General features: G+C 40.3%; 1 protein-coding gene and 1 non-coding gene across 5 annotated transcripts in view; one reads left to right on the top strand and one right to left on the bottom strand.

The window, feature by feature from the left end:
• Window positions 1–22,378, bottom strand: part of SETDB1 (SET domain bifurcated histone lysine methyltransferase 1) — a 29,376-nt gene extending 6,998 nt beyond the window's left edge. The window contains exons 1-14 of one of the 4 annotated variants that reach the window (XM_069603750.1): window positions 22,143–22,378; window positions 20,912–21,182; window positions 19,879–20,030; window positions 10,634–10,668; window positions 10,093–10,192; window positions 9,004–9,129; window positions 8,635–8,836; window positions 7,888–7,961; window positions 6,778–6,968; window positions 5,898–6,027; window positions 4,558–4,705; window positions 4,316–4,474; window positions 3,066–3,689; window positions 2,377–2,493 (exon numbers count right to left, since the gene is read on the bottom strand). In XM_069603750.1, coding sequence (XP_069459851.1) covers window positions 2,377–2,493; window positions 3,066–3,689; window positions 4,316–4,474; window positions 4,558–4,705; window positions 5,898–6,027; window positions 6,778–6,968; window positions 7,888–7,961; window positions 8,635–8,836; window positions 9,004–9,129; window positions 10,093–10,192; window positions 10,634–10,668; window positions 19,879–20,030; window positions 20,912–21,171 — 2,318 coding nt within the window. In that variant the 5' untranslated portion in view covers window positions 21,172–21,182; window positions 22,143–22,378. Of the gene's footprint in view, window positions 1–2,376; window positions 2,494–3,065; window positions 3,690–4,315; window positions 4,475–4,557; window positions 4,706–5,897; window positions 6,028–6,777; window positions 6,969–7,887; window positions 7,962–8,634; window positions 8,837–9,003; window positions 9,130–10,092; window positions 10,193–10,633; window positions 10,669–19,878; window positions 20,031–20,911; window positions 21,183–22,082 lie in introns of all 4 variants that reach the window. The other 3 variants (XM_069603760.1, XM_069603768.1, XM_069603776.1) reach the window with 3 other exon arrangements.
• TRNAG-CCC (transfer RNA glycine (anticodon CCC)) lies at window positions 16,842–16,914 on the top strand. Its single transcript has one exon. It is a non-coding gene; the product is annotated as a tRNA-Gly (tRNA).
• Window positions 22,379–25,476: the final 3,098 nt, after the last annotated feature.

Raw genomic sequence — 25,476 nt, 5'->3', positions numbered from 1 at the left:
CTGGCACACAACTGTCAGCCTGGAAGCCCCCTTAACTTCACTATCATGTGGGATTCCCCTCACTCTTCTTTAGAGCTCGATCCACTGTTTCCCGGATCAGTATGTGCCTTCCTCTCTCTTGTCTTTCCCCCTCACTTAGAACATTTCCAGTAGTTTTCTGAGGGGAAATAATGGAAAAATTTGAGGTTATTTCATGTCTAAAAAAATGTTAGCCTACTTTAACCCACAACTGACAGCTTTCCTGGGTTTAGAACTCTAGGTTAGGAATAATTTTCCTGTGCTGCCCTGGTGGCTGAGTGGTAAAGAATCTGCCAGCCAAAGCAAGAGACACAGGTTTGCTCCCTGATCTGGGAAGATCTCGCATGCCACAGAGCAGCTAAGCCCATGCACCACAGCTACTGCACCCGTGCCCCAGAGCCCGGGAACCACTACGAGCCACGTGCCCTGGACACTGTGCTATGACAACAGGAGAGGCCACCGTGGCAAGAGGCCTGTGCACTGCAACCCAAGTAGCACCCTCCTCGTCACAACTAGCAAAAAGCCTGTGCAGTGACGAAGACCCAGCACAGCCAAAAATAAAAAAATTATATATATATAAAATAAATAATTTTCCTTAGAATTGGGAATAGATTCCTTAATTGCCATCTAACTATAGACATTATTTTAAGAAGGCTGAAGTTACTCTGAATTCTTTTTGTGGTATCTTTCTCTTATGTAGAAAGTTTCAGTATTTCCTTTTTGTCCTCAGTGTTCTGTGGATGTAATGATCACGTTTTATCATGTGCTTTAGTGGGCATCTATTTTCATCTGTTATGCTAGAACTTGATTTCACTTTGGAAACACAGACCCTTTCATTATGGGGAAACATCTGAATTATTTCACTGATCATTCTTTCCTCTTTGTCCTTTCTGTTAATTATGTATTTCTTACATACTAGGCTAATTAGGTCACATATTCATATATATCCAGCTTACCACACTATATCCCACTTTGTTCAGTCCTCTCTCTGCCTTACCTGTCCTTCTCAATCCCACATGCTGATCTCATGTCTCTTCTTAGTCTCACATGTTTTTATCTCCTCTGTCCAATTTCCAGTTGCAGATCCCAGGACTTACTTCTGGGCACCTTCTCTTTTCTATCATCAATGGTCTTTCCAGATGAACTCATCCAAGTTGTAACTACCACTCCTGAGCTGACGATTCCTAATTCTTTATGCCAGTCCTTACAGTTCTCTCTAGAAATCTCAATGCCTTCTTGACATTTCCACCTGGGTTGCCTAACAGACACCTCAAACTTAATGTGGCCAGAACAGCTGAATTTCACTCCGACCTGCAACTCTAGCTCTAGTCTTCCATTTTGGTACAAAAACCAACATACACCTAGTTGTTCAAGTATAAAATTTAGGACTTGTCCTTGATTCTCTTCTCCCTCCCATTCCATAGTCAATCTATCATGTTCTGTAGCTCTATCTCCAAGTGCATCCCCCGAGCACATGTGCCGCCAACTACTGAAGCTTGTGAGCCCCAGAGCTTGTGTCTGCAAACAGGAGAAGTCATGGCGATGAGAAGCCCATACACCGCAACTAGAGAGCAGCGCTTCCCCTGCAACAGCAGGAGAAAAGTCTGCGCAGCAAGGGCGACCCACTACAGCCAAAAATAAACATATAAAATTATTTTTTAAAAATCATTTTCCTTAGAATTTTGAATAGATTCCTCAATTGCCATCTAGTGTCTAACATTATTTTGAGAAGGCTGAAGTCACTGTGAATTCATTTCTCTTTTGTGGTATCTATCCTTTCTCATTTCTACTGCCACTTTCAGTCTAGCACAAGCCCCAGCAACCACCACTTCTTACCTGTGTTCCTGAAATTACCTAATTGAGCTTCCAAAGTCTACTGCTGCTGCCCTAAAGGTTATTTTTCACAGAGAAGTTAGAGTAATCTTTAAAAGGCAGACATCGGTTATCTGCTTAAAATAGTCTTAATAGCTTCCTATCACATCATGAATTTGGTTCTAATTTTTATTCTGATTTACAAAGTCCTATAAATCAGGCCCCTGCCTACTTCTCCTCTTTGAGTATGTCTCACTTGCCAGAGTAAACCACAATCTGTTAGAATAATCATACAGCTATGAAATCAAAGTCATATTTTACTGCAACAGAAAACTACTAGATACTATTCAATCATTATATGCATTCATTTCAAGGAAAGCCCAAGGAAGAAATATGTGCTGGGAATTTGGTAAGTAAGATTTAATAGATTAAATGTCTGTTTAAGGTTTGTTTTTGGCTTCAATTTTATAATGCTGCTATTTCCTATAAACACAGACAAACAAGAATTCAGTCCCTGAGGTGCTAAACTTTCCCCTGACTACTTACCCTGTGGGCAGACATTCTTCTAGTCTCTTGTATTGGTAGCCAGAGTTGGGGTTGATTTGGCCTCCTGGGGTGCAGGCTGTAGCTTGGATAGTTAGCTGATGGCAGGCACACTTGGACCTGTATAAAACAGAAGGGTTCAACTACTAGAGCTGTGAGACTTTCTTCAAAGGCAAGAAGTACTACTGATAAAAGGAGGGTGACAGGGTAGTAAAATTTCTTTTTCTTTTCCCATACGTGTAAATGAGAAAGGAAAAGACAGTAGGAATATGACAAAGTAAGATAAAGAGACACAACTAGCAACTGAATGCATGATGGAGGGAAGCAAAGGAAAAGGAGAATCAGAGAAAAAAACAAAAGTAAGACACATGTGTTGCTGTTCAGTTGCTAAGTTGTATCTGACTCTTTGTGATCCCACGGACTGCAGCACATTGGGCTACCCTGTCCTCCACTATCTCTCGGAGTATGTTCAAGTTTATGTCCAATGAGTCTAATGTTATCTAAACATGTACCCAGGATTATGCTGCGGGGTCCCAGCCTCTCTGGAGGCCTTTCAGAAGGAGCTACAGCTAAGAAAGCAGATCAAGGAAGGTGAGGAAAGGAGAAGTGCAGTATAAGGCAAAGAAAGTGGTGGAAATAAAGGAAACCACAACAAAGTTGGAGGCAGGGCCACAATTCCCTAACCAACTCACTTGTCCCGGCACCCATCTTTGCAGTCACAGCCGACAAGAAATTCAGGGCCTGTGTTAATGAAAACACCCTTGCCCGGGATCCGTTCCTTGCTGTAGGCCACCTGGGGTGGGGGAGTTGTGTCAATCTCGTTAACGCAGGATAGAGGAACGTCTTCCTTCCCATAGGTGATGTCCAAAATATAGTAAAAAGGCTTATAGGGCTGAAACTTTCGGTCCACAAGAACATACGGATCCAAACAGAACATCTCCAGGAAGAGGAAGTCACAGCCAGTCTCAAAAAGGTAACGCTCGATCTCCTGCATTGTCCGAAGGCAGAGGCCACAGGGTGTCTTGTAGATAACATGGAAGCCCATCTTGCGGTTGACTCGGCGCCGGGCTGTCATCCGCCGGAAGTCATAGAGTAGTGGGACTAACAGAGGGTTCTTGCCCCGATACTGCTCACTTCTCATAGGTCTGACTCGAGACAGACAAGTATAGCTGCAGACATGAGGTAAGTAGAAAAGCTTCTCCATGGGGGCACGGTAGGAGGGCTCTGCAGGGGCCCGCTCCAGCATGCCATGGAAGGCTGGGGGTGCTGGGGGAGCTGGGGGAGCTGGGGCAGAGGTTGTGGAGCCTAAAGGTGACCTGAAAATGAGATGCAAGAGATCAGATCAGAAGGCAACAGGACCTCTCTGCTGTATAAGTAGCCCATTAGCTGGCTAAACCACTTCTCTAACCTGTCAAACAGCTATACACTTGAAGCTAAAGATGACACAAGTAAGTCAAACTTCCTCTTGCCTTACTGGACAATGAAACACCCTGGTTACTCTTCATTAACTGATAATAACTGTTTCAACAGTGTCTTTTTTGTGAATTTTATTTTTTCCTGTGAATTGTGGGACTAGCATCCAGTCTTCTATCCATGCTAGTTGTTTCCCCTGCTATGTTTCCTATAAATGCCCGTACTGACCCCCAGGATTCAAGGAAAGAGGCTACCAAATTCCCTTTCTATGGTACCGATGACGACACCACGTTCAAAAAGCAGTCTTAACAAATGACTTTCTGGTGATTGTATTTCTAGGCACCTAATTTCTAATTCAATTATTCTTACTTTTTGTTTCCTGGAAAATTCCAAGGTTAAAGCTTTCAAGTCCAAACTTCTCACCGTCATAATCTTAACGAGGCCCCTTGTGGCCAAGGAACCTCCCCATATAGTGACCACTCAGTCCACACTGCCAACATTCCCAACAGAGAGCCTGAGATTTTCTCACCTATATGTCTGATTGATCCCAGGTTTCCCACCAGGGGCATTTTCACTGAGTGCAGGGGATGTAGGGGAGGAATGACCAGAGCCCACAGATCCTGGCCGGAAAGATGTGCTTTTTTTGGCTACCTGCTTCCGAGATTGGGCAAGCTGGCCTTCCAAGCTTCTAGGAGATTAGAGATCATACAGTAAGGGATACAGAAAATGTAATATAAAAGAAACTGCTGAAAAAGAAGGAATAGCACTCACTCACTGTCACCTGCCTGGGGGGACAGAGCTGGACCAGGTGGGGCAGGTGGGGCTGTCGGCTGTGGGGGTTCCGTAGGCTTGAACTGGGTTCCAGTACTTGTTAGATCCTGAGTGTACTGGACCACGGGACCTTTGCTTCTCACAGCACCTGTAAGAAAAGGAAATTGACCATAGAGAACCTAAGAGCTGTGCCATTTATATTCATCCACAGATTTGATTCTCAATTTATATAATGAAGCAACAATGGAAATATTCTAAGTGCTAAGACTGTTAGATCTCATTATTTATACCAATGAGTGGGAATATTGGCACAGGCTGACTTTCATTTAAATAGTAAGATTTTATCTTCCTGCCTCGGACAATTTACATTAATAATTATTCTATTGCTGTCGTTGTTATTTAACTGCTAAGTCATGTCTGACTCTTTGTGACCTTATGACTGTAGCCCACCAGGCTCCTCTGTCCGCGAGATTTCCCAGGCAAGAATACTGGAGTGGGTTGCCATTTCCTCCTCCAGGGGATCTTCCCAACTGAAGGATTGAACCTGTGTCTCCTGCATTGGCAGGTGGATCCTTTACCACTGAGCTGCCAGGGAAGCCAATTATGTTATACTTTGGTAAAAATTTTCAAAAATACATTCTCTGATCAACTGATGTTGTCAAGAAAAATTAACCAAAACGTATGCCAGGAACATATAAAGACAAAACCAAAATTTTAAAACAAGTTAATCACACATGGTGGATAAAAATTAAGACTGGAAGTCAGGGGATATGGGTTCGATCCTTGAACTGAAAAGATTCCATATGCCACAGAGCAACTAAACCCGTGTGCCACAATTACTGAGCCTGTGCTCTAATACCTAGGAGCCAGAACTACTAAGCCCGCATGCTCTAGGGCCTATGCTTTGCAACAAGAGAAGCCACTGTAATGAGAAGCCTGGACACTGAAATGATGAGTAGCCCCTGCTAGCTGCAACTAGAGAAAGTCCTTGAGCAATGAAGACCCACCGCAGCCAAAAAAAAAAAAAAAAGACCACAGATAGCACACACAAAGCAGATAATCCTCATGTAAAATGTAAATAACAGAGGTAGTTACTACCAACAATACCCCTAACCTAAGCTAGTTGTTTCAGATTTTAATGTGTTTTTGAGAACAAATCAGAGCCATAGCATGTTGAGGCAGCAACACAAATTCATCACCACTACTGGAAACTTAGGAACATGTCCTGTTTTCAATGTGGCAGTAGCGTCATCCTGGTAAACAAAGGATATAGCCATAGTACATACCTCTTTGCTGATTTGTCCATTTTTTCCCTCTCCCAGATAGCTTTCAGGACTTACCCATATTTGGACGTGTTCTAAGCTGTCCCCCTTGCTTCTTCTCTAGTGCAGAGGCGGATGATGTCTTCATGCTGAACATGGGCTCCAGTCGTGTAGAGCCTCGATAGATCCATTCACATCTTTTGTCATCCTAGGGGATCGCAAGTAAGGAAAGGCGGCAGGGGAATGGGTTAAAGGCCAGAATCTACCCTGCCACTTGTGAAGAATACCATGTGCCTCCCTTGGGGGAAATCTCCCTGATGAACGCCCAATTCCCTATCTATTCAATAAATTTATGTGCTAGGCTCCACAACAGGCATCAGGAATTAAACAACAAAAATAAAACCCCCCAAAACAAAAACACGTATTTCTTGTTTAAAAAAATGACAAGAGATAGATGTTTATACTGAGTATAAGACATATAACAAGGTTCATTAGGATCAAAGGGCTGAGATAGCTCAGAGAAGAAATATAATTCTAAGAAAGGTGTGAGAGGGGAGAAAAGGACAAGTAGAGAAGATTTAAGAATTAAGCTGGGCCTTGAAAGATCACCAACACCTCAGAATTCACTGATCCTTCTTTTTTGTCCCATTATATTATCAATAACCCTGGGAAAACAGAACTAGCAGCCTTCTCTGTATCTACATGCATTGTGGATACTCCTGGAGAAAAGCAAAAACAAAAACACTATCGTGCAGATTAGAGTCTTAAATTCAGGGACTTTATTTTTAATAACCATGCATAGAGGAATGAAAAAAAAGTAAAACATGACCCAAAACAGTGAGAATAGGTAAGAGAGTAACAAAGAAGAAAAACTATGGCATAGCTACATATGCCATAGTTATCCTATGCTCCCCCATCCCACCCAAATCCCCGCCTCTAAGACTCCTAAGAAGAGTACCAGAAAGAGGATCCTGACTAGGCTGCCGTCCACCTCCTCGACTCGGGACTTCCACCACGTGCCTTCCCACTCAGTCTTGATCAGCTGGCCACTCTTGAGCAACACCATGGGGCGGTTGGGGTAAGCGGTGATATACTCTTCTATGAAGTCTCGGCAGGAGATGTCTTCTATGTCCTCCCAAGTCTTTTTCACTGTCCCAAGGAAGAAGGAGGGCTGAGAGAGGGCAGGTAGGGCATGTCTTGATAGGGGGAAAGGGTTGACAAGGAAATGTTTGGCATTTTTCAAGTTGGGAAGGAGAGAAAAAATAAATGAAGAAATCATAACCTCAAGGGAAGCAAAACCATGACCACTTAAAAGTATTGAACCTAAGGTGCAAATGCACACTCAAATTCTGCAAATACTAATTGAATCAGCAGTATGTAAACATAGGTGAGTCACTCATTTCCTAGAAATGGATGTTTCCTCTTAGGAAAAGTCAAGTGGAAATTCTTGCTTACTTGATAAGCCTAAAGGTAAATCAAAAAGAATCAGGAGGCACCATAAACTGATTTTAAAAAATCCTGTCCTTCCTTCTCATGCTCCATCAGGCTTTCAAAGGACCCTGAGTGTATTCACTGCCATGTTATGTGGAAACAGCCATTTCACTTGACCTTCCTGCAACTAAAAACAGTTGCTTCTATAAGAGTCTCTCCTAAGCCAGAATCACAAGTATAGGGGAAACTATGAAGACCCCATCTAATACAGGTTCTGTAGAAAGCACTCTGAAAGCAATGCACAGACTACAGATTTACACAAATGTTAAACATGAGACTAAGAGAGAAGTAACATCTTGTCAAACTTAAATCACTCAGAAATGAAATTAAAACACATCTACAATACGTGCATCCACTCAAAATCAGTCATGATCTTCTAATGTCTGACTCTATGGCTGCCAAGACCTAACACTAGGCACGAGCAAATAAAACTGTATCTCTCAAAAAATATGAATCAAACTTATGCTCTTTGAGACTAAAACACCAAGAACATTAGGGCTTTTCCATTGGTTGTCTTAAGAAATAGAAGGTAGAAGAGGAAACAAAAAGAGCTAAGGAAAAAAGGAGGGACACTCACGTGGCCGGCAAATGGGATATAGTTCAGACTGTGTAACATAGGAAGCATAGCCATCATCAAAGAAGATGAGAAACCTGTAAGGAAAGAGTGATGGTAGAAAGACTGGGGGTTACTATATTTAACATGACCAGAAATTATTATAGCTTCCATTCCTCTGGATCACAAACAAGACACAATCCAGGGAACATGTTCCAGTGTACTGTTTTCTTTCTACTATTCTTTCTTTCCACCCCAAGAGTTAAGAATTCTCCCTTAGGTTAGCAGATGCAAACTATTATATATAGACTGGATAAACAATAAGGTCCCACTGTATAGCACAGGGAACTATATTCAATATCCTGTAATAAATCATAATGGAAAAGAATATTAGAATTCTCTCTTAATCTAACCAACATATCCCCACTTTCCCAAAAGTGATTTATTCTTGTTATACTATTGGACTCTCACATTGTTGAAAAACATTTAGTCTCCATTTCTTCCTTCTGTATGAATTCTCTGTTCCCCTAACCATTAATCAATCTGGATTATTCTCCCCTGACCAAATTTTCTCTTTGAGAAAAGGGAAAAAAAGGGGGGAAGGGAGCAAGAAAGAACCACCCACATGACTCTGTGGCAAAGGAAAGAGGGAGTTTCCAGCCACTGAGGACTAAGAACATCAGAGCCAATTGTGAGATCTGCACTATGGCTTAAACAGGGCAGATGACCTGCTCCTGGCTTCCACTCTCCTTACAATTTCTGTCTAGGTACCTGAGCTTGTTTTTGACGTTTGGTGTCTCAGCTACAATGCCAGCATAGAGCCAGACCTGATTCCCATCTTTGTATTTGGCCACTACTCGACTGCCCACATACAACTTGTCAGCAGGAGGGTGGTAATCGTAGGCAATGTGGTTTCCTGACAGAAGACTCTTTCCTTTGTTGTCAAATTTCACCTTGTACTTCTTTCCTGACCCTGAGTCAAACGGAAAAGAGAAACAAAAATTTTTAGAAACCATCAGTTTCTGTGTGGATCCTGATTGCTATGTGAGAGACAAAAGCCAAAGGCTCTGGGGAAAACACACGATCAGTGATGGTGGCCTGCAGGCTCTTGCATTAGCCCTCCCTCTAGCCTGAACATACCAACCGTCTGGATGGCAATAAGGGTGCCTTTGTGCCACGTCTTAGTTCTTTTTTTGCCGAGGATGCGCATGCTGACGACCAAGTCACCATCTTTGCTCAGTTCTCCAGGCATCTGGCTCAAGGTTCCTAGGAAGAAAGCAAAGTTGCTCTAAAGAGATATGGCACAGATTGGGGAAAGAATGGAAAATAAAGAGGGTACTGGGTTATTGGGACAAATGGGGTAATCACTGATCCTTAACCAATTTTCCTGCTCCCTTGGCCAAGGGCAGATATATAAGACACAGTGGACTCAGCTCTTTATGCTAACAGGAAAAATATGAATTGAAATTCACATGTAACTCAAGACCATCTCACTGTAACCAAATATTTCTGACTCCTTATTAACAACATTAACTATTACTCATTAAATGCCAAGCAGCATGGTGGCTCAGACCATAAAGAATCCACCTGCAATGCAGGAGACCTGGGTTTAATACCTGGGTTGGGAAGATCCCTGGAGGAGGGCATGGCAACCCACTCCAGTATTCTTGCCTGAAGAATCCCCATGGACAGAGGAACCTGGCGGGCTACAGTCCATGGGATCGCAAAGAGTCTGGCACAACTGAGCAACTAAGCATAGCACAGCTTTTATAAATCATTTTCCTGGGAGGGATCTCTTAATAGCTGCATTCTACAAAGAAAGCTTCCTTCAGACCTCTTTTTTACAGTTTGAGTTACTGTTTTCTTTAACCTTCATCTGAAAGAAGATATCATGAGCACGGAGCTAAAAAGGTATTTGGACAAAGCCATCACATGGTAGAAAGCCATCAGACAAACGACTTAAGCCAAGAGACTTCCCCAGTGGTCCAGTGGTTAGGACTCCGCACTTTCAGTGCTGTGGGCCTGGGTTCGATCCCTGGTCAGGGTACTAAGATCCCACAAGCTGAGTGATACAGCCAAAAAAAAAAAAAGACTTAAGCAAACAGCAAGTGGTATTAAAAGAATCCTACAGAGGTAGAGAAAGACATTGAAACATTAAAACACAGTATCCATGAAATCTCTGTAGGACTTCACCCCTGCACCTATACCAAGATGTCTCCTGACTCTAACCTTTGTGAAGATCCTGGGAACTACTCTTCTTGTTGACAGCATCCATGAACTTCTGGACATCTTGAGCCGATTTTCTTAAGGCAGCCATAGCTTCACGGAGCTGTGAGGAAGGGGACAAAGGAAACAAGTTTTAAAATAGTAGCACCGCTTCTTGAGAATAACAACTTGTCTTTTAAAAAATGAAACAGACTGAGTTATGTTTAGAAGCTTACAGTTACTTCTAGAAGCTTATAGTTACTCTATCAGGCAAAACTTGCCCTTTCTTACAAATCTGGTTCAGAAATCAGCTTTAGGAAGCTTTCCTTGATTAATTAATCTAGCTTATCACTGCCAAATTCTATATTCATACAGCATTCAGTCTATGTATCTATAAGGAGCTTTTGCATTCTTATAACATTCATTAGAGAACTGCAACCCATGGGGCTGACTTCAGGGTGACTGGTTATATCTTGATGACTGAACTGACTTAACGGTTAGGCCAAAAGTTTCTTCTATCTTCATATTCTTCTCTCTCATCCTTCTCTTACTCATTTCAAGTTACCTTCTGGTCTTTTGGAGTTCTGTTCCCAGCATCACCTAGATGAGAAAAATTGAGTGAAAGACTTATACATAAGAATTTCCAAGAAATCAAGAACCAAACTATCATGGGAACACTTGATAACAACTATAAACTAGTTACAGATACACCTATCTATGTAAAAGTACGAAAAGCATTCAGAAAGATAAAACAGCAAACAGATAACAATTCTTACCTGGGGATAAAGTACTGGTACAGGTGACAGTCTATGGGATCTGGGATTTTCAAATACTTGAATTTTTATAACAATAATTTTTTTATGGGTCATCTGAATGATTTGAAAAATGAAATGTGCCCAGTGAATTAAGTTAAAATGTTTCTTGAGTAGTGTTGTCCAATAGATAATGGTGATGGTTGTACAACCTTGTGAATACACTAAAAACCACTGAATTATACATTTTAAAAGGGTAAATTTGTTATGTAAATTACCATCTGATTTTTTATATTTTTGAATCAAATTTAAAGGCTTCCGTAATAGCTCAGTTGGTAAAGAATCTGCCTGTAATGCAGGAGACCATGGTTCGATTCCTGCTATGATAGACATATTCTGTTTCTGCACTGGCCAATCTGTTACAATTCAGCGACTAAGCACACGAAATGAGTTTTAAATTTTACTGAAGCGAAGTAAAGTAAAAGTTGCTCAGTCATGTCCAACTCTTTGTGACCCCATGGACTATACAGTCCATGGAATTCTCTAGGCCAGAATACTGAAGGGGTAGCCTTTCCCTTCTTCAGTGGATCTTGCCAACCCAGGGATTGAACCCAGGTCTCCCGCATTGCAGGTGGACTCTTTACCAGCTAAGCCACAAGGGAAGTCCAAGAATACTGGAATGGGTAGCCTATCCCTTTTCCAGTGGATTTTCCCGATCCAGGAATCAAACCATGGTCTCTTGCATTGCAGGCAGATTCTTTACCAACTGAGCTATCATGGAAGCCTTTGCTGCTGCTGCTGCTGCTGCTAAGTCTCTTCAGTCGTGTCCGACTCTGTGTGACCCCATAGATGGCAACCTACCAGGCTCCCCCGTCCCTGGGATTCTCCAGGCAAGAACACTGGAATGGGTTGCCATTTCCTTCTCCAATGCATGAAAGTGAAAACTGAAAGTGAAGTTGCTCAGTTGTTTGACCCTTAGCGACCCCATGGACCACAGCCCACCAGGCCCCTCCATCCATGGGATTTTCCAGGCAAGAGTACTGGAGTGGGGTGCCACTGCCTTCTCTGATGGAAGCCTTTAAATTTGACTAAAAAATTTAAAAAATCAGATGTAATTTACGTAACAAATTTACCCCTTTAAAATGTTTAATTCAGTGGTTTTCAGTGTATTCACAAGGTTGTACAACCATCACCAGTATCTAATTCTAGAACATTTTCATCACCCTGAAAAGAAATCCCACTAAGTATGGGGTTTCTATTAACAGTCATTCCCCATTCCACCACACCTGCAACCTCCAGCAACTACTAATCTACTATCTGTCTCTACGGTTTGCCTTTTCTGCATACTTCACATAAGTGGAATCATATGTGGTACATCACATGAGATTCATCAATGTTGCAGCATTATTAGCACTTCATTTTTATGATTAATATTCCATTGTATGGCTATACTATATTTTATTTATCCATTCATCAGTTGATGGACATTTGGGTTATTTACACTTTTTGGCTGTTATGAATAACGTTGATAGGCACATCTGTATATGAGTTTCCAAAAATAATTTAAAAACTATTTCTGGCTGTGCTGGGTTTTAATTGTGATGCACATGCTTTCTCCTTGTCTAGCTGCAGTGGGCGGGCACTACTCTCTAGCTGTGGTGGTGTATGGGCTTCTCATAGCGGTGGCTTCTTTTGTTGCGGAACACTGACTCTAGGGTGCTTAGGCTTCAGTAGTTGCAGGCTCAGCAGGGTGCAGCACACAGGCTTGGTTGCCCTAAGGCATGTGGGATCTTAGTTCCTGGACTAGGGATCAAACCCATGTCCCTTTCATTTGCAGGAGGATTCTTAACTGCTAGACCACCAGGAAGTCCCTATATGAGTTTTTATGTGGGCATATGTTGTCATCTCTTGGATTATGGCTAGGAGTAGAACTGCCAGGCCATAAAGTAACTCAATGTTTAACCTTTTGGTGAATTCAAAGACTTGTCCAAAGTGGCTGTACCATTTTGCATTCTCACCAGCAATTTTAGAGGGTTCCAATTTCTCCACATCCTTACCAAAACTTATATTACTATCTTTTTTCTTACAGCTATCCTAATAAGTAGTTTTGACTTGCATTTCCTTAATAGCTAATGATGTTAAACATCTTTTCATATACTTATTAGCATTTACACATCTTTGGAGAAGTATCTATTCAAATATTTCACCTATTTTTAAATGGCTATTTGTCTTTTTATTCTTAAGTTTTAAGAGTTACTCATACATCCTGGGAAATACTAGACTTCACATTTCACATAATTTAAAAATTTTTGGCCCTGCCATGTGGTTTGCAGGATCTTAGTTCCCTGACCAGGGATTGAACCCAGGTTTTCCACTGTGAAAACTCAGCATCCTAAACACAGGACCACCAGGAATCCTCACATTTCACATAATTTAAATAGCCACGTGTGGATGGTGGCTACTGTATTGTATAGTGAAGTTTTAGAGATTTATAACATTTAAAAATGGAAGGCAATGATGATAATCATTTTGCAATAAACATATATATCAAATCAGTCTTATACCTTAAATACCATATTATCAACTATATCTCAATAAAACTTGGAGGGAAACGTGGCAAAAATAAATAAATGGAAAGCAATGTAAATGACCAAAAATGAAATAAAAATTTAGTGAGATCATCAGATAAAAAAATCTATATGCAAAAGTCAACCACATGTCTAAATACTAGCAAAACTATTTAGAAATGTAGTTTTTAAAAAAAGTTAGTGCAAGCTTTCTGTGGAGAAAATGAATCAACCTCAGTGAAAAATGTTAAGGACTAAATACATGATCTTTGTATGGGAGATTTAAATACTATGAAAATTATTAACTATCTCTATATTGGTAATCTGATAATGTCAACTGATACTGATATGTCTATAGCTCTGGGGTTTTTATCGGTGTGTGTGGGAAATGGGGGAACATGAAAAGCTAACTCTCAAATATAAGGAAAACAGGTGTAAAAGAACCAAGACATCTGTGAAGAATGAGAAAGTGAAGTTACTAGAGTTAACAGAAAAACTTATAAAGTCACAGTGATGGACAGTATAGAGTTGACTTAGTAAGAAATGACACACCAATGAAACAGAAAATCCAGGAACAAACCCATAGATATATGTATATATAAGTAATTTATGATAGAACAGCAGAGACATTACTTTGCCAACAAAAGTCCTTCTAGTCAAAGCTATGGTTTTTCCAATAAATGGCAATCCACTCCAGTACCCTTGCCTGGAAAGTCTCATGAACAGAGAAGCCTGATAGGCTACAGCCCATGGGGTTGCAAAGAGTCGGACACAACTGAGCAACTTCACTTCACTTTCACATGTATGGATGTTAAGAGTTGGACTATAAAGAAAGCTGAGCACAGAAGAATTGATGCTTTTGAACTGTGGTGTTGGAGAAGACTCTTGACAGACTCTTGGACAGCAAGGAGATCCAACTAGTCCATCCTAAAGGAAATCCGCCCTGAATATTCATTGGAAAGACTGATGCTAAAGCTGAAACTCCAATACTCTGCCCACCTGTCGGGTAGAACTGATTCATTCGAAAAGACCCTGAGGCTGGGAAAGACTGAAGGTGGGAGAAGGGGATGACAGAGGATGAGATGGTTGGATGGCATCACCAACTCAATGGATATGAGTTTGAGTAAGCTCCAAAGGTTGGTGATGGACAGAGAAGCCTGGAGTGCTGCAGTCCATGGGGGTCGCAAAGAGTCAGATACGACTGAGGGCCTGAACTGAACTGACTGAAGCAATGCGAATCAGCAAGAGGTGGCTCATTTCAATAATGGTGCTGGAGAATTATTTAAGAACATTATGAAAAAAAGAAAACACCTCAAATATTACACAAAAAATATATTTCAGTTAGATTAAAAACTTAAATGTGAAACGCAGAACTATGAAACTTTCAAAGGCAATGTAAAAGAAGATCTTTGTAGATTCAGGGCAGTAAGGATATAAAAAGCAGTGACCATAAAAGAAAATGTTAAAAGTTACAACTTCTGTTTATTAGCAAATAACATAAAAAGTAAAGACAAAATATAAGCTTGGAGTAATATGTCCATTTTATAACTGCAAAGGATTAGTAATTATAATTACAGGAATAACAAGAAGACTCTCTCAACTAAAAAAAAAAACCCCAAACATACAGTTGAGTGAATGAGCAAGAGACATGAACAGACATTTCAAAGAAAAACTATAGATAACTCACACATGAAAAGATTCTCAAGTCCATTAGTAAACAGAGAAATCAAAATTTAAAATGACAATACCATGTGTTGTCAAGGATGTGGAACATGGGCCACTTGCATTCACTGGTGGTATAAATATAAATTGGGACAACCACTTTGGAAAGCTTTTTGGTCATTAATTATCCAGCAAGGTTGAAAATTCCATATCTGAAGAACCAGCAACTCCACTCTTACAGTATCCTACGATATCCTAAAAAGATTCTTGCACGTGTGCATCAAGGATCATGTACAAGAATATTTACAGCATTACTTATAATTGCAAAAAAACTAAAAACAAATGAAATGTCAGTTGTTAGGCGATAGATAAACTGGCATATTCACATAATGGAGCACCATACTGCAGCAGCAACTGTACCAAGCACTACACATCAGCATGATACTGATGAAGTCACCGAAGAATGCCTGCAGTGTCTAAGACTCCATTTACCTAGTTCAAATATAGGCAAAACTATAGCACTTCTGGTGATAATGATGAGACAAGACTGGACAATCCCCCTATGCAGAAAACAAACATAAAACTGGACAAAAAGGCCAAAAAAAAAAAAAAAAAATCAGGATGCTGGAAACTGTCCAAAGGCAAACAACAGATTGATAAGTATTTATATCTGAAAAACTGCTAAACCTTATGGTAACAAAAGTGGGAGTCTATGGATCTCTTTCCTGGGGCAGCTCCCACCGCTGTTCCACTGCCAGCATGGTGGGCAAAAACTGTACCTTTACCATCAAGGTGCTAGCACTAACAAGTAGCTTTGCTACTCTGAGGTTGTAGCTCTTGCTTAGAGTGAACAACCAACCAGTCAGGGATTTAACAAGAAATTCTGAAAATGAGAGAGCCACACTCAGGCTTTAGGTAAATTCTCTATACATTCTTGGGTGACTATTAAAATACACACATGCAAAGAGGAGACAAGTATGCCTGATTAACCCAAGGTCAAAGAAAAAAAAAAATCACAAAATTAAAATTTATGAGGTACATGAAAATTAAAACTCAACATAAAAAAACTTATGAGATGCAGCAAAGCAATGCTTAGAGGGAAATTTATAGCTTTAAATGTTTATACCAGGAAGGAAGAAAGGTCTAGAGTCAATAGTCTCAGCTTCAATAAAGTTGAAGGAGGGACTTCCCTGGTGGTCTGGTGGCTAAGACTCTGAACTCAATGCAGGGGCCTGGGTTGCTCTCTGGTGAGGGAACTAGATCCCACAGGCCACAACTAAGAGTCTCATGCCACAACAAAGATCAAACATCCTGCGTGCTGCAACTAAAACCTGGAGCAGCCAAAATAAATACATAAATATTAAAAAAAAGGAAAGAATCTAAAAAAAGAAAAGCAAACCAAACTCAAGAAAACTGGAAGGAAGAAAATAATAAAGATCAGAGTAGAAATCGATGAAACAGGTAACAGAAAAAGAGTAGCAAAAATAAATCAATGAACTCCCAATACTGGTTCCTTATAAAAGAACAAAAATTGATTAAACCAGTAAGCTAGATTAACCAAGAAACAAAAAGACGAGATCCAAAAAACCATACCAGGAATGAAAGAGACATCACTACAGAACTACAGAAATTAAAAAGGATCATAAGGGAATACTATGAATAACATTATGACAATAATTTAGACAACTTTGATAAAGTGAACAAATTCCTAGAAAGACACAAATGAACAAAACCAACTTGAGAAGGAACAGAAAACTTAAATAAATATATCAGGTAAAGAAAATGGAGGGCTTCCCTGGTGGTCCAGTGGTAAAGACTCTGAGCTCCCAATGTAGGGGGCCCAGGTTCGATCCCTGGTCAGGGAACTAGATCCCACATGCAGCAACTAAAAATCCCATGTGCTGCAACTAAGACCCAGAGCAGCCAAATAAATAGACAAAAATAAGTATATTAAAAAAAAGAAAATGTATTAGTAATTAAAAGCCTTCCCACAATAAATTACAATTTGATATGCTAAACTGGATCTTGGAACAGAAAAACCAGAAATGGAATAAAGTCTGGAGTTTAGATGAAAAGAAAGTACCAATGTTTGTTTCTCAGTTTTGACCAATATCTAGCATGGTAACATAATATGAGAAGACACTGGTGAAAGGTATGCAGGAACTGACTATTACCTTTGCAACTTTCCCACAAATCTAAAGTGATTTCAAAATTAAAAAGCTTATTTATAAAAAAGCTTTCCACAAAGAAAAGTCCAAGCCAAGATGGTCTCATTGCTGAATTTATCAAACATTTAAGGAAGAAATAATACCATCCCACACAACTCAGAGGAAGGAACACCTCCCAACTCATCTTGTAAGGCTTGTATTATCTTGATGCTATAGCCAAAGACATCACTACAAAACTACCAACAGCCCTCGAACGTATGTGCAAAAGTTGTTAAAACATTTGCAAATCCAATACAACAACATATAAAAAGGATTATACACTAAGACAAAGTGGGGGAGGGGGCAAGGATGAGAGATTTATTCCAGAAACAAAAGACTGGTTTAATATCCAAAAAATAATTATTGTAATACATTCTATTAATAGGATAAATGATAAAAGCCATATGGTCATCTGAGGACATTACAGAAAAAGGAGCTAACAAAATCTAAAATTGAATCCAGTTATGATAAAAGCTCTCAGGAAACCAGGAATAGAAGCAACTTCCATCAATCTGATAAAAGATACCTACAATTTATACCATAATTAATGTTAATAAAATGTTTTCCTGCCAAACTCAGGAATAAGGAAAGGATGTCTGCTCTCAAAACTGTTTTTCAACACCACAATGAAGGTTCTAGCAAGCATAATAAAACAAGGGGGGAAAAAAGACATCTAGGTTAGAAAGGAAGAAGTACAATGACTATTTGCAGACAGCATGATCTAATATATAGAAAGTTCTAAGGGAGCCACAAAAAACTTTCAGGAAATTGATAAGCTGATGCGAAAATTTATTTGGACTATATATGAAATACAAATGAATTTGGAGGATTTTCACAAAATGATCTTAATACTTACTGTCAAGCTATAGTAATTAAGACAGTGTGGTGCTGGTAAAAAATAAACATTTAGATCAAGTGAAGTGAAGTTGCTCAGTCATGTCCGACTCTTTGCGACCCCATAGACTATAGCCTAACAGGCTCCTGCGCCCATGGGATTTTCCAAGCAAGAATACTGGAGGGGGTTGCCATTTTCTTCTCCAGGAGATCTTCCCAATCCAGGGATTGAACCCAGGTCTCCCGCATTGTAGGCAGACGCTTTACCATCGTAGCCACCAGGGAAATGTGACTCTCAAATATATGGCCAGCTGACTTTCAACAAGCATCCTGAAAGGACACTCTTTTCAACAAGTGGTGGTGGAACAACTAGATAGCTGTTAAGCGAAACAAATCAACCAACTTACCCTCAATCCTTACTTTAAGAATTTTTATTCTTCAAAAGACATCATTAAGAAAATGAAGAGGGCACATCTGGGAGAAAATGTTTATAAAACAGAACTAATAAATGAATAGTACCTAAAGTACAATAAGTCAGAAGACTTATATATATTGACTTAGAAAAGTCAACAGTAAAAAGACAACCAATTTTTTCAAAAAGGCAAAATTATCTGAACAGATAGTTGCCTAAAATACATACATAAATGGCAAATAAGTATGTGAAAAAGAAGCCTGATGTCTTTAGACACATACAAACTACAATCACAATGCAAATGAGTCCCCCAGTGGTCTAATGGTTAGGATTCTGGGCTTTCACTGCTGTGGCCCAAGATCCCGCACAGAATGATACTGTCATGCACCCACTAGAATGACTAGATGGCTGACAATACCCATCACTGACAAGGATGTCTCCCATACTTTGCTAGCAGGAATGTAAAACTGGAAAACACAACAGCAGTTTCTTCAAAACTCATACATTTACCTTAAGACCTAGCAATTCTACTCTTGGGTGGAATATCCAAGAGACATGAAACAAAACATGGACATTAAAACTTCTACACAAATGGTCATAGCAACATTATTTGTAATCGCCCCAAGCTGGAAACAACCCAAATGTTTATCAACGGAGGAATGGATAAAAACATGTGGCTATCCATACAATGGAATGTTATTCAACAAAAAAGGAACAAACTACTGATAAATGCAACACGGATGAACCTCAAACACATGTTAAATGACAGAAGGTAGACATAATAGATGACATACTGTGACCCTAGTTAATAGTAAATTTCTAGAATAGGCAAAAACTTCACAGAGAAAGCAAGCAGATCAGTGGTTGCCTGGGGGTGATAATACAGACTAATGACAAACATGCATGAGGGCACTTTCTGGGGTGATGCAAGAGTTCTAAAACTGGATTGGGTTGAAGACTGCCATACTATAAAATTTTTCACTACAACTCAACCTGTACACTTAAAGTGGGTGAATTTTATAGTATGTAAATTATACCTTAAAAATTGTTAAAGAATAGACAAAACCAAATAATCTGCTATGAGAAATATATATATATGCCCACACGTTAAATGCCATCTACTAAAAAAAGCAAGGAAATTTAGAAAATAGATTATACAGAATGGGGAAAGGAGAATAATTCAATCAGGAAGTAGCAGGCAGGGAAGATCCATGACACTAACAATCTTTTTTTTTTTTTTCTGTAACAGACAAGTCCAACAGTTAGGAATATGAAGTTAGTGAGAATGGTTTTTCTCCTCTCTTATCTTCTATCTGCTCATCGTCCCATTTCAGTTTCAATCCTGAGACTTTCCAGTCCATAGCCTCATCTCTTACCTGAATCAATACTGAGGACATCATCGTCTTCATCAGGAATCTCAATTATTTCTGTAGGCCGGGAAGCTTCATCTTCAGAGCTGCTGTCCCGGTACTGTAGTCCCAGTTTGGAATAAAAGTCCTTCACCAAAGACTCACAGTTAGTCACTGCCCTAATATTGGAACACATGTAGAAAAGGTCAAAGCCAGCAGAAGCAGGGGGAAAAGCCATTAGAATTTATTTATATATATTTAACTATATAATGACTTCTATTTAAACAGACCATATTCCAAAGTGTCTCTGTTTTGAATTTAAGAGGCTTATCCCATAGAAAAATATTTAAATTGTGGTTTCTTGAAAAATCCAAAGTAAGTTCAAAGCATGGTCCTTTCAACTTCATTATTTACCTTTTGTTATTTGAAAATACATTCTAAGTGACAAGTAGGGCAAAAGAAACCACTCTTCTGGGGGTTTAGAGTAGAAATAAGGTTCGAGGAACTTGTTAAGACTTCACAGTTACATAAAACAGCAAATCTTCACAATATGCACTCCCTAGATGATTCTAGTAAGAAAACAAAACAACTGTTCTGAAGTAGAGTGTAGGATAAAGAAGCGGAAGGGACTCAAGACTTGGACTCCCCTACTGCTGATCAGTAGCTCAGATGGTAAAGAACCCGCCTGCAATGCAGGAGACCGAGGTTTGATCCCTGGGTCGGGAAGATCCCCTGGAGAAGGAAATGGCAACCCACTCCAGTACTCTTGCCTGGAGAATTCCATGGACGGAGGAACCTGGTGGGCTACAGTCTATGGGATCACAAAGAGTCGGACATGACTGTGTGACTTTCACTTTTTCACTTTCACTGCTGATCATATATTAACCGCTGATAGATGAATATTATATGATGACTGTGCAGTTAGATTTTGGCCCTTAACCTTTGAGGAAGAGCAAGGTTCTACATGTCTGTACCTTCTAAAGTACAACGTCATAACAACTATACTATTTTTAAAATGTCTGCCAATAGGCAGATTTACTATTTCCTATGTGGTTCTTACCTGGATGCATCATCAAAGAGTTGGTCAACATGGGCCACCTCAGATTCCTTCTGTATTACCCAAGTCTCCAACTCTGCTAGTTGCTTCTTGCGCTGCTGTACACAGTCCATCTTTTCCAGTTCTTCATCAATGAACTGTCGAAGCTCCTCCATTGAGATACCCAGCTCCTCAACCACCGACTGTTGCAGCTCTGCAATTTCTTCAGACTCCACTGCTGCTGTTGCTGCTGCCAAACCAATGCACCCAGGGAGGGAGGACATATTGCTGTCCTCTACATGGAGCAGGAAACTAAAATTACTTTTGGAGTTGATCATAACCACAAAAGAGAATTTCAGTCCCCTAATAAAACTCATTCCTACTCAGCAACTTGTTACTCAGATATATGTAGTTAGGTTTGATTCCATGTCCACCCCTCCACCAATCCCCCAGTTCTCCAGTATCTGAAGCTGAAATTTTGTAGAGTTCTCATCTCCTATAAGCTGTAGACTATAGGCCTGAATAAAACGAAAGTTTGACAGGGCATGGAGGACATATATCATGCAACAAGGAGCTACCAAAAATAATGTTTTAGGAAACTGAAAAGAAGCAATTTATTGAGGTAGATATTTCTGTGACCTGTGTTCCTTGACTAATGAGATAAATCTTTGCACGCTATGCTAATTTGAGCAAATATCCCCACCTGGAGGGTAAGGTTTGGTTTACAGCTCCCTAATTCGCTGTTTTCTCTTTAATTACTTTTCTCCTTTCATCACTTTGCTTTCACGTTGAAAGACACTTAAGTACACAAAAGCTTGCAGGAGAAAAGGTCTTCCCAAAGTAAAATGAAATAAAATAATGTGGGAATAAAAGGTAGCTACCTAAATCGACAATTCAAATACTGGCACATACAACACACACTGGTGTTAACTGCTTCTTCGATCAAACGGTTAAAGCAAAACTGAAGCCAGAATGCCCTGCGAACCCAGTGCCAGTTCTCACTGCCTCCATTTCTCTTTAGCCCACACGCCGCCCCACCCCCGCGCTACCCATTTTAGGGGTGCGTCCCACCCACCCGCAAATCCAGTTCAACACCGTCCCCCGCTAGTCTCCGGGAAAGACCTCGCCCGACCACCCTCGCCCGACCTCTTATAACAAACAAAACATTCCATACAAGCCCTTGGTCTCCAAATACCTCAATTAACAGTACTTCCCACACCTCCCCTGTTTCTAGGTAAAGATGGCTCTTTCTCACCAGCCAGACCCCAGACTCACGACGCAGGGGTCGGCCTCGGTAGGAAAGAACGAAACCAAACAGAAAAGGGAGCAGGGGGAGGGGAAGAAGCGTGAGGGAGGGAAGGGGAAGCGAGGGAAAAAAAAAAAAAAAAGACGCCGGAAGCAAGCCAGAGGTGCCGTTCCGGTCGCTGCGACGGTAGCCTGATGGGGTCAAACCCAAAGCCGCAGGGCGCCCCTAGAAGGCTGGGAAACTCTGGGGCGTACGCATGCGTCAAGGAAAATCCTTCCAGGGCACACGTGAGAAACGATTGGCGGGTAAAGTGGGCGTGGCTTAGATACATTACAGAAAGGCTCCGCCTCGTCTACCACCCCACAACTGGTGGTAGTAGTACTAAGTTTGTTGTGCGGAGGCTCAGTCGGCAATCACTAAGGTTTAGAATTCTCCTTTGTACTTGAGTTTGTTGTGTTACACAAATCGTACAAATTGTAATAAGTCGAGTTCCGTTCAGTCGCTCAGTCGTGTCCGACTTTGCGACCCTATGGACTGCAGCACGACAGGCTTCCCCGTCCATCACCAACTCCCGGAGCGTGCTCAAACTCATGTCCATCGAGTGGGTGATGCCGCATCTCAGCCTCTGTCGTACCCTTCTCCTCCTGCCTTCAATCTTTCCCAGTATCGGTCTTTTCCAATGTCAGTTCTTTGCATCAGGTGGAAGGTGTAATATGAAAAACACGAAAATAGCTTCTCCACACCCATCGCTTAACCACCCCTGCTCCTTTGAGGTAAATCAACTTAGTTTTCTAGGCTTGTGTGTACAAGATCAAACATGGATTTTTTGTTTCTGTTTTCACTTAACATGTGGACATTCCATGAAGTCAATTAAACGTTTTCTTTTTGATAGTTGTGTAATACTTCATAATATGGTTAAATCATATTTAGAAATTTAGATTATGCTCGGTTTTTAGCCACAACAAAAATTCAATAGTAAATATTAAACATCCTTTGGCAGTAGTACTTTCATTTCTGTGACAGAGATCCCCCAAAATGGAATCTGAGGTGAAAAATATGTACTTTCCCCTATTTTTATCAGAATCCGCTGTCAAGTTCGCTGTCAAGTTACTTTTCAAAAAGGTTGAAACAATTTTTACTTTCACTAGCAAATCTGTGAAAGTGTCTCTTTCCCCATATCCTCATTAGGACTCTTTGTTAACTGTTTAATTTTTAAGAATTTGATAAATGATATCTGTGTCAGGATAGACTAGGCTATGTTGTGGAAACAACACCAAAAGTTTACAAGAAGAAGCATATATTATTCATTCACACTGCATAATCATTTCTAAAAGGGTAACAGTGGAGTTCTGCTCACGATAGCCACTCAGAAACCCAGGCTGATGTGCTACCCTGCCATAAGAAGATATCGCTAGAGAGTCTCACACTGGCAACTAGAATGACTCAACCTACTGGCTTGAATGAGGCCCTACCCAAACAGGAGAGGGCCAGGAAGAACAGTCATGTCTCATCCCCAGAAGGATGGAGAACCCGATGTATTTGATGAATCAGCACTATTGACTACCACAGAATCTCATTACTAGTTTAATTTAATGAGTTCGTTAAATAGTTTAATTTGCTCAGCCATCTTTACATCAAGTGCTCCTAAGTTCATTTAAAAAGTATAAGCCAAACTTCTCTCTCTTTTTTTTTTGGCCATACTGCGCCCATGGTGGATCTTAGTTCTCCAACCAAGGATCAAACCTGTGCCTCCTGCATTGGAAACACACTTAAAAAAATTATTTATTTTAATTGGAGGCTAATTACTTTATTGTAGTGGTTTCTGGCATACATTGACATGAATCAGCCATGGGTATACATGTGTCCCCCATCCTGAAACTGCGCCCCCCCCCCGCCTCCCTACCTATCCCATCCCTCAGGGTTGTCCCAGTGCACAGGCTTTGAGTGCCCTGTTTCATGCATTGAACTTGGACTGGGGATCTATTTCACATATGGTAATATACATGTTTCAATGCTATTCTCTCAAATCATCCCACCCTTGCCTTCTCCTACAGAGTACAAAAGTCTGATCTTTATATTTGTGTCTCTTTTACTGTCTCGAATATAGGTTCATCGTTACCATCTTTCTAAATTTCATATATATGCATTAATATACTGTATTGGTATTTTTCTTTCTGACTTACTTCACTCTGTATAATAGGCTCCAGTTTCATCCACTTCATTAGAACTGATTCAAATGTATTCTTTTTAATGGCTGAGTAATATTCCATTGTGTGTATGTACCACAACTTTCTTATCCATTCATCTCCTTATGGACATCTAGGTTGCTTCCATGTCCTAGCTATTGTAAATCAGTGCTGCGATGAACACTGGGGTACACATCCCTCTTTCTGTTCTGGTTTCCTCAGTGTGTATGCCCAGCAGTGGGATTGCTGGGTAGTATTGCAGTTCTATTTCCAGTTTTTTAAGGAATCTCCACACTGTTCTCCATAGTGGCTGTATTGGTTTGCATTCCCACCAACACTGTAAGAGGGTTCCCTTTTCCCTGCACCCTCTCCAGCATTTATTATTTGTAGACTTTTTGATAGCAGCCATTCTGACCAGAGTAAGATGGTATCTATCTCATTGTGATTTTGATTTGCGTTTCTCTGATAATGAGTGATGTTGAGCATCTATTCATGTGTTTGTTAGCCATCTGTATGTCTTCTTTGGAGAAATGTCTGTTCAGTTTTTCAGGCCCATTTTTTGGTTGGGTCATTTTTTTCTGGTTTTGAGCTGCATGAGCTACTTGGATAGTTTGTCAGTTGCTTCGTTTGCTATGATATTCTCCCATCCTGAAGGCTGTCTTTTCACCTTGCTTATAGTTTCCTTCTTTGTGCAAAAGATTTTATGTTTAATTAGGTCCCATTTGTTTATTTTTGCTTTTATTTCCATTACTCTGGGAAGTGGATCATGGAGGATCCTGCTGTGATTTATGTCAGACGGTATGGAAACACACTTTTAACCACTGGACTGCCAGGGAAGTTCATGGAACCTTCTGTGTTAGACTGAAAATAGGGTCTGAGCAGCCAGGATCATCAAAGTTTTTGAATTCCTCTCCTGGTGACCACCCTTTCACCTATGCTCATTTCACCTGTCCACTAGTTTCCTGGGACGATGCTAAGTACCTATTTCTTATTGTTACGACACCAGGAATTGAGGTACAGTGAAGTAAATGTCTTCTCAAAATATTTGAAATTCAGAATGTTCCAAACTCACCTCATGATTGTATTATTTTCTTACCTGAGCTAGAAATTTTATTTTAATTAATTAATTATTTTGGATGCACCATGCAGCATGTGGG

Source organism: Ovis canadensis, chromosome 1 (assembly GCF_042477335.2).
Source record: "Ovis canadensis isolate MfBH-ARS-UI-01 breed Bighorn chromosome 1, ARS-UI_OviCan_v2, whole genome shotgun sequence".
Lineage (NCBI taxonomy): Eukaryota > Metazoa > Chordata > Mammalia > Artiodactyla > Bovidae > Ovis > Ovis canadensis.
This window is presented reverse-complemented; position numbering and strand designations above follow the sequence as displayed.